Raw genomic sequence first — 8,111 nt, forward strand, 5'->3', positions numbered from 1 at the left:
TATCTTATCAGTAGCCTAGAGGTACCTAGGTACCTAAGAAACAGACAACTAATCCTCCTCTTCTCTCCTCTAACAGCGCCACCAACCGAAACCACCCCTTCTTCAACCACCAGTGGCTTTTGTGCACGTTTTTACGTGTATACACACTCTTCACACCATACAAACTCAACACACTCTTCCCCCTCCGTATTCAACCTTATCCATCGTTTACTTCCTGCCGTGCGGACCATGGGGAACGACGGCGGTTCCATCCCCAAACGCCGCGAGCTCGTCCGCGAGGCCGCTCGCCTACCGACCACGTCCGAGCTAAAGGCCACCGCACTCGAGTCGCTTTCTCACGCCTGGGCCATGTGCCCGCTATCGGATGCGCCGCTAGACCCTGCCAACACCGCCTCCGACTGGCGGGGGCGCCTCTACAGCTACGAGGCCATCTTGCAGTGCCTCATACCCCCTTCGTCGACCGAGCCCGCGCGCCCCGAGGCCCAGCAGGCCGAGTTTGCGCGCACCGGCGTCAAGACGCTCAAGGACGTGGTCAAGCTCCGCTTCGCGCTGCGCAGCGACGAGAAGGGCCGCGAGGCCCGCGCCTGTCCCATCAGCCTCAAGGAGCTGGGTGCCGCGACCCGGAGCGTGTATGTGGTGCCGTGCGGCCACGTGTTTGCCGAGGCGGCCATGAAGGAGCTCGAGGTGGCGGGGCCGGAGACGGAGAGGCAGTGTCCCGAATGCAGCGCCACCTTCGTCGAGCGCGACGTCATACCAATATTGCCCACCGATGAGGCGGAGGTGGACAAGCTCGCCAAGCGGATCGACGAGCTCAAGGCATTGGGCCTGACGCACAGTCTGAAAAAGGACAAGGGCTCCGGGAAGAAGAAGCGCAAGGCCGAGGAGAAGGAGAAGGGGACGAACGAGGATGCGCGCAGGGAGCCAGATGGCAGCAGGACGGAGAAGAAGGCGAGCAAGAACGGCATCTCCAGCCGGATCAACAACCCTATGACGGCCTCCCTTACGGCTAAAGTATTAGCGGAGCAGGAAGAGAGGACGAAGCGGAGGAAGATAATAGAGGGGCACAGGAGAGGCGAGCCCGTTAGGTGAAGGGCGGGGCCAAGTTGGAAGAAGAATGCTACGACGTAGTGCGTAGTACGTGATGAATTAATGATACTAATTGGCATACTACCTGTCCCAGGACCCATCCCTTGCTTACCGCACGATCCCCCCCCCCCCCCTTTTCGCGCAGTGAGACCGGGGCGATATAAAACGTGAATAGGCAGCGATTTCGGGACATTCGTCCCCCCCTATAAGTATTGATCGCAAGTATCTGTCGCAAGATTCTAACAGTTAGCCGCGTCTGTGCGGCCCTTATTACTCGTCATCGTCATCATCGTGTCTCATCATGGCTCTCTCGCCCTCTTTTTTCTTACGCATATACACATCACAACTCATCCTTGACGTGCCCCGGCTCAGCAGCCGCCTCCTCGCAGGCGGCGGGCGTGCCCACCTCCATCTTATACACGCACTTCTCCAGTTCGCTGACCCGCCACAGCTCCTCCGTCTCGGCACATGCGAGCCACACGTCCGTCTTCCGGTTCGGGCCGTTCCAGCAGCCCTGGCCGTTCTCGTAGCGCAGCACCAGTCGCTTGCCCCGGCCGAGGCCCTTGCCGTCGTGTCGCTCCTCCTCGTCGGCCTCACCCCAATCGAAACGGTCGAAATTGCCCATGTTGGTCTTGCCGCCGCCCTTCTTGCTCTTCTGGCTCGTCTTGTCCAACCAGCACAGCTCATACTCGTACTCGCCGGCTTCGGTCGCGATGCACTTGCCCTTGAGGTATCGGAAGATGTCATCCTTCCCGTAGTCCTTCTCCAGGTCGCGCTTCTGGTCGTCCAGGTCTCGCACCTTGGCGTTGACATCGTTTGCGACCGAGTCGTGCGCTTCCCGCGCCGCCTTGACGAGACGAGACTCGGTCTTGCCGGAGCCGGTGTCAGCCAGGAGGCCATTCTCGATCAGCCAGATCCGGAAAAGGTTGATCTTGGTGTGGAGGAATTCACGAAGCGAGCCAGGGAGGTAAGCTTCGAAGCTGTACACTACATTATCGAGTTAGTCAGCACACACCCCGATCTCCCAACGCCATCTTTTCATAAGATATTTAATAATACTGCGACGTACGAATGTCCGTGTCAGTGCCCTCTTCCTCTTCGTATTCCTTCCAGTTGATTCCAGATTCCTCGGTATCTTCCTTGGTGATTTCTTGGATATCAACCTCGTTGAGCTCCTCGGTAACCTCTGCAGCTTTTTTCACTGAGTAGTCCTCCCAAGCTCGAACGGCCTTCTTGACACCTTCGTCATTGAAGTTAGGATTGTATTCGTCCTTGAATGTCGTCAGAATGCCTTCGAGTTCCGAGACACGCGCTCTGAGCTTATTATGCTCACTCGCGACTTTTCTTAGAGTCTCGCGCAGCTCGTCGACCCTCTTCTTGGCCAGGCCAACAAGCACGCCCAGCTTGCCGGTTCCTTCGTTCTTGACGACCTTAAAGCGCTCCTGGCGCTCTACCTCGTCGAGCTTGGCTTTAAGATCCTCTCTCTTAACCTCGAGCTCCTTGATCTCCTCGGTAAGAGTGCCGATCTTAGCCTCGACCCGGCGGCGTAGTTCCTTAGACTCCTTCACCATGGTTCTGCGGCGCTTGTTGGCTCTCTCCAGTCCGTCACCCCGCTCTTTCTCGATCCGTCTATACTCCTTTCCGATCTCGGCACATTTGTTCTCGCATTTGATGCCACCGACTCTTCCGTATTCTTCGGTGCCGTCGCAGCAGAGGTCATAGTCGCAAACGCCGTCATTCACGTACAGGAAGGGGACATAGGCACCAACGTGACCCTTGTTGGCACACCAGAAGCCGGGCAGAGCATTTGTGGTATTCGTAGTCCCCGTTTGAGATGAAGGAAAGGGCTGCTCTGGAGAGAGGCGGTCCAGCAGAGCACAAGCGGCAGTGCCAGGCTCGTCGGTACCGTCAGGGCAGTCGCAAGAGTTGTCGTTCACCCTCGAGGAAGGAATGGCTATGGAGGGGTGGCCGATGCAGGTAAATGTGTCTTTGGTTTCGTAGAACTTGGCGACTAGAGTTCGGATTGATCAGCGCCACGTCCACAGCCATTCAGCAACCATCGCCGAGAGGGCAGCGATTGGAATGAATTTTGGGGGAAGGGGGGGGGGTTGATATTGAGGAGTAGGAGGAGGAGGAGGAGGAGGAGGAGGAGGAGGAGGAGGAGGAGAAGGAAGGGAACCAACATTCAGGACTAACACCTCGTGGCAACGCAGAGCCAGCTGTGACAACCCCATTCTGAGTTATGATGCCCACCAGCACCAGAGCCTGATGAGAGGGCCGCATTTTATAACCAAGACTGAAAGGAGGGTCGAAGGGTAGTACCAGTGGCACAGTCAACTCACGAAAGTTGAGGCGGTGGCGGAGAGAGAGGGGGGGAGACGTTGAGAACGCCAATATATAATAAAGATGTCTGTCAATTAAAGGGCACTGCTGTGTGTTGTGAGGCCCCAAAAAAGTTGATAACACGAAAGCATCTCCAAAGTGGTGCCGATGCCCACTAGAGCTTAGAGGGGGTACCTCCAAGTCCCCTGCCCGGCCTTGGCATCCAATGCAGACGTCAAATAAGGATAGCAAGAATTGAGTACATAAGCCAGCTCCAGGTAGGCGTAGTAGGTACTTTCTGTCTCACGTATATTAGGTGTACAGCCGCGTATACTGTGGAGTTACGTCAGGCAAGTAGTACTGAACCCAAGTACTGGGTACAGGGTCAGCTTGAGCTAAAGCACCCGAGGTGTCTTAGTACCTGTAGGTACCTACTTATAATGTTAGCTACCTCCTAACCCCCTAACTGTCCATAAGAGGCACCTAAGAGGCACCTATAAAATTAAGAGACTCCTCCTGTAATACGCCTACCTACCTACCTATACCTGCCCACATCTCAAGTAGAACTTCAGGTCCCTAGCCTTCGCTCACCTACCTCCTGAGGTATTGCTTATCACCGTCCTCAACTCACCTTTAGCACCCATCATCCACCCGGCTTCACTCTAGGCTGTGTGCCTATATATACACACAGGCCGGTATGCTGACATCTACCTTGTCAGGGCATGGGTTGGTATGTAGGTGTGTGCCATGCCTAACGGATCCCTGATTCCTGGCCCCTTCTCGGGTATGACGCCAAACATACTAAAGCTCACCTTTCTCCATTCACACATACCTTTACGAACTCCCTAGGTGCCTCCTAAGAGGCGGTGCCTTTTCTTCATATTCGTCCATTGCTAGTGCCCAGCTCCTACCTGTGCTCTTACTATATATATATATATATTCACACACCAGCCTATACACTCGTGTCTCGATTTCTGCTATGTACAACCGGATAACATACCTAGCCAGCAGGCGTCTAACCCTCCAGTTTTCCTGGCAATCCTACCGGATATCTGACTCCCTGTATAAAAAACAAACCACTTCTCACTGGGCTGTCGGCGCTGAAGCTGCAGGCGTTTAACCTGCCACCATCTTCTCCCGCGCACCAGGAAGACACGGTCGGTCGGGCGGCCGGAACCCGCAAACGAGACCGTCCGAATCCCGTCGCAGAACCCCGCCCGTGATCGCGACCCCGTCTTCTTCTCTCGGCTGCAGCTTCGCCATCGCCTTCACCACTTTTCGGTAGTCGCCCAAGAACGGGTGCGCGCGTACATCCCCGCTGTCCCGCACCAGTCCATGCCCGAGCGTCACGCCCCAGACCCCGTCGACCAGTATCGCGTGAGCGTCGCTGTCCGCGTCCGGTTCCAGGAGCACCGAAACGATGGTCCCGGAGTATAGCACCACCTGTGGTTCCGCGTAGACACAGGGCGGTTGCGCCGGGAAGAACCATTCGCCAGAGCTGGCCCTGACCGGGTGCCAGGGCGTGACGACAAGGCTGCCAACCCGGCACATGGGGATCTCGCTTACAGGCGTGTACAGCACTGCCGCCACCGCCCGGGTCCCCGCCGGCGTGAGCACTCTCGAGCCCCGCTTGACCTCCAGGATGGGTTTCCTGGCGCCGTCGTCCATCGCGACCGTGCTCGAGGCCGCGAAGCAAGGCTCGTACCGGCGGTTGAGCCGCGTCATGTCGATCAGGCCCGTGGTGGCGAAGTTGGAGCAGGACGGCGTAGGTGGCGGGAGGGTGTCGAAAGCCCGGTCGAGCGCGTCTCGGCACTGCGCGAAGAATTCGTTCCGGTTGTACATCAAGGGGCCGGGGTCCTTGAAGGAGTTGCACCTAGCCGACTAGTGTTAGCCGCCGCGAGAATGAGAGCGCGGAAATCAACAGGCAGGCGGGCAGAGAAACTTAGAGAAACAGCCCTCGGGTCGGAGGACGACGAGCAAGGGGTCGGCTTACAGTTGTTTCGCGTGCGCGTTCCACAGGCTGAAGAAATAATGGCAACCCCATTTCTTGAAGTATTCGCCGTTCGACAGCGCCAGGCTCACCTGCCCGGACGGGGACTCGCCCACTAGGTCCTCCATCAGGGATTTGTTGTACTCGTCGTCAAAGTTCCTCGCCGGGATACTCGCTAGCAGGAGGTCGAAGTCGCCCTTGTAGCGCCTCGGGTCGGCTTCTTTCCGCGTCTGATACTCCCCGTCCTTCCGGAGCGGGAATAGCGAGGATAGGAAATCGCACACCCTCGATCGGCTCTGGTGGTAAGCGATTTCGGCCGCGGGGAGGTCGGCACCCGCTAAGAGATTTTGCTGGGCGAAGGCACACGATTCCGTGGCGCCTACCCGCGAATACTCGAGCTTGGCGTCGATGAAAAGCTTCTCGTCGCTAGGCGCCCCAAATGAGGCCTTGCCGCCCTCGCCGTTGACATTCTCGAGATATATGTCCCGAGACTGGCCGTATTGAAGGTTCCCGAGGTCGATGGTGATCTTATTGCACGTCTCTTCCTCTCGTACTTGTTTATCGATGGTCTTGCCGGCCGTCGTCCTCAGGTTCACACTCTTGGGGGTCGTGATTTCGAGGGTGCATCTTGTCGCGTATGTGGACTGGAGATGCGCGATCGCGTGGACAAATACCGTTCCCTACATCACCTCGCGTCAGTCCCAGTTGCCTGAGAGGAGTGGGCTCGGACTTCGTACTATCATGCCGGCGTCGGGGATAAAGGCGTAGTTACCCCTGCCGACCTCGGCAATGGACTTCAGCAATCCCGACTTGATGTCGTAGCCGAAGCCGAATGTGTGGAGGGTAGTCGGGAGGGCCCCAAAGCTGCGTATCTTCGAGACGTAACCTTGCGCGGGACACCTGCGATCCGTATTAGTGCCAATACTAGGAAGAGGGTGCTAGGATCTGGCAGGCAAGTACATGTGGTTAGGCTGCCCGTCTGTTAGGATCATGACGGCGGGCACGCGTTCCGTGCTCTGCTGAGAGGGGAAGAGGCTGAGCCCCGACTGGATGCCGTGCCAGAGGTTGGTCATCATATCGGGGGCCAACGCCTCGATCCTAGATTCGGCGAGCGCCTTGTTCTTCTCTGTCATCGGCTGTAGCTTCTGGACGATCTATCCGCGGGCCGCGCCGTTTAGCTAAAGTCACTCACGGTTATGAGGCATGGGGAGGGCGGAGGGAGACTTACCCTCGCGTTGGTGCTGAAGGTGACGATCCCGAGTCTGTCCCCTTCGTCGAGGGTTGAGAGGATGGTACGTGCGGCATGTTTCGTGAGGTCCATGACGGACAACCCGAAGTGCTCAGAGCTGGGTTTCCCGTCTTCTCCGTTCATCTTGGTGGGAGCCGGGGCACCCATACTACTCGAGACATCAATAACCAACACGATATCGCACGGGACATGACGAAGTTTTGGCCCGTTTGGCTTTGCCGGCGGTTGTACTCGAACGATTACGCCGTCGGAAGACGGGATCGGGTGTACGCTCAGCCCGACTTCTTCTCCCGTCGGGGAGGAGGTCGTGAAGGCGCTGTACGGCGGGGGGTTCCCCACCACCAACAGGAACCCATCATCCTCTTCTTCCTTTTGCACCGGAACTCGCTGCTCCTCTTAGCCCGGCCCTGCTATGGAGCGCTTATCGGTTTCTCTGGACACAGCAGCTTACCATCTTGATAGCGACGGATAAGTTTTCTTATCGATACTCTAGGCGAGCCCCGAGGCGTTCGTTTCCCTGTACGGACGGGTTCTCTGTTTCCAAATGCTCTTGGGTGCGCGTGCGGGCGGCGGTCGACCAAGACGCCGGGATTCTTCGTTTTCTAGGAGATATACTTGTTTGCTGTGGCGCCACGCCTGAACGCTGTCGCCCACGCTCGAAGCTGGACTCGGTAGACGCCGAATGGTAGGGGGCACAACTCACGAACCGGGGGGGAACCATCTACGAGGTCACCGTCTGACTTTATACCTATTGTCTGCCTCCTTAGCTGTCGAAGTTGTGCTTGGCGCAGGGAGGGCCGTTGGGGCGATGACAATCCGAGGCAGCTCCCTCCCCTCCTGGCGGTATGGGCCACCGACCTACTGATTTCGGATGGACCCTCTTCCTGCTGGTTTCGATGCCGGACTGGCCTTGTGGGGTTGGGCTGTGGATAGCGGCGCTCTCTAGGAAGAAACTCTCCAGGGGTGGTACTTGTAGAAACTTGCTCGCTCGGATCTGCTCGTGCTGGTGCCGCCGAGACTGGACAGAGCGCACCATATTAGATCTTTAGTTCGATGTGTAGATGTGTCCTCGTTAGCATTACGTGCCCACAGCGTCAGACGAAGACAGTTGAACGTACCTACGTCGATACGGTGCATGTGTGTCTATGCATGTGTGTACCTAGCTGTCAAAAGCATGGAGCCCGGAGGCGACGAGGGTCTCTCGGATCTTACCGTCGGCAGGCGGAGTAATGCTTACTGATATTTTACGGGGGATTCGCCAAAACATCGTGGACAGATACGGGCGGTTCCTGTCCAGGGGGATGGGGTGGGAGGCCAACCCCTCTGCTGTCGCCAGAGCCAACGCGCACTTGGCAAGCGTGTAGTAAGTGCGCGTAAAGAAGTTGGTGGTTGGGGAGTTTGCCGAGAGTCTCTCGCACCATCGCACCCTCGCCCTCTCGAAGTAGGCAAAAGGGGAGGGAAGAG

At 57.3% G+C, this 8,111-nt stretch overlaps 3 protein-coding genes across 3 annotated transcripts; 1 reads left to right on the forward strand and 2 right to left on the reverse strand.

The window, feature by feature from the left end:
* Nucleotides 1-76: 76 nt before the first annotated feature.
* GGS23DRAFT_579465 (DUF602-domain-containing protein) lies at nucleotides 77-1,213 on the forward strand. The gene has a single exon (XM_051517060.1). It carries the CDS (start codon nucleotides 229-231, stop codon nucleotides 1,087-1,089), a length of 861 nt encoding a protein of 286 aa, XP_051369621.1. The 5' UTR covers nucleotides 77-228; the 3' UTR covers nucleotides 1,090-1,213.
* GGS23DRAFT_579467 (glucosidase II beta subunit-like protein-domain-containing protein) lies at nucleotides 1,214-3,550 on the reverse strand. Its single transcript, XM_051517061.1, has 3 exons — nucleotides 3,270-3,550; nucleotides 2,156-3,097; nucleotides 1,214-2,073 (listed from the first exon to the last, which is right to left on the reverse strand). The coding sequence occupies exons 1-3, from the start codon at nucleotides 3,367-3,369 to the stop codon at nucleotides 1,427-1,429; spliced, it is 1,689 nt and encodes a 562-aa protein (XP_051369622.1). The 5' UTR covers nucleotides 3,370-3,550; the 3' UTR covers nucleotides 1,214-1,426.
* A 974-nt stretch (nucleotides 3,551-4,524) lies between these two features.
* Nucleotides 4,525-7,784, reverse strand: GGS23DRAFT_606672 (hint-domain-containing protein; the record flags this gene model as incomplete). The annotated part of the gene is made up of 6 exons (XM_051519930.1): nucleotides 4,525-5,281; nucleotides 5,402-6,078; nucleotides 6,136-6,262; nucleotides 6,359-6,552; nucleotides 6,627-6,934; nucleotides 7,766-7,784. 6 exons carry the CDS (start codon nucleotides 7,782-7,784, stop codon nucleotides 4,525-4,527), a joined length of 2,082 nt encoding a protein of 693 aa, XP_051369623.1.
* Between the last annotated feature and the right edge of the window lie 327 nt (nucleotides 7,785-8,111).

This window comes from Durotheca rogersii (assembly GCF_024521655.1).
Source record: "Durotheca rogersii strain YMJ 92031201 chromosome Unknown GGS23scaffold_21, whole genome shotgun sequence".
NCBI lineage: Eukaryota > Fungi > Ascomycota > Sordariomycetes > Xylariales > Xylariaceae > Durotheca > Durotheca rogersii.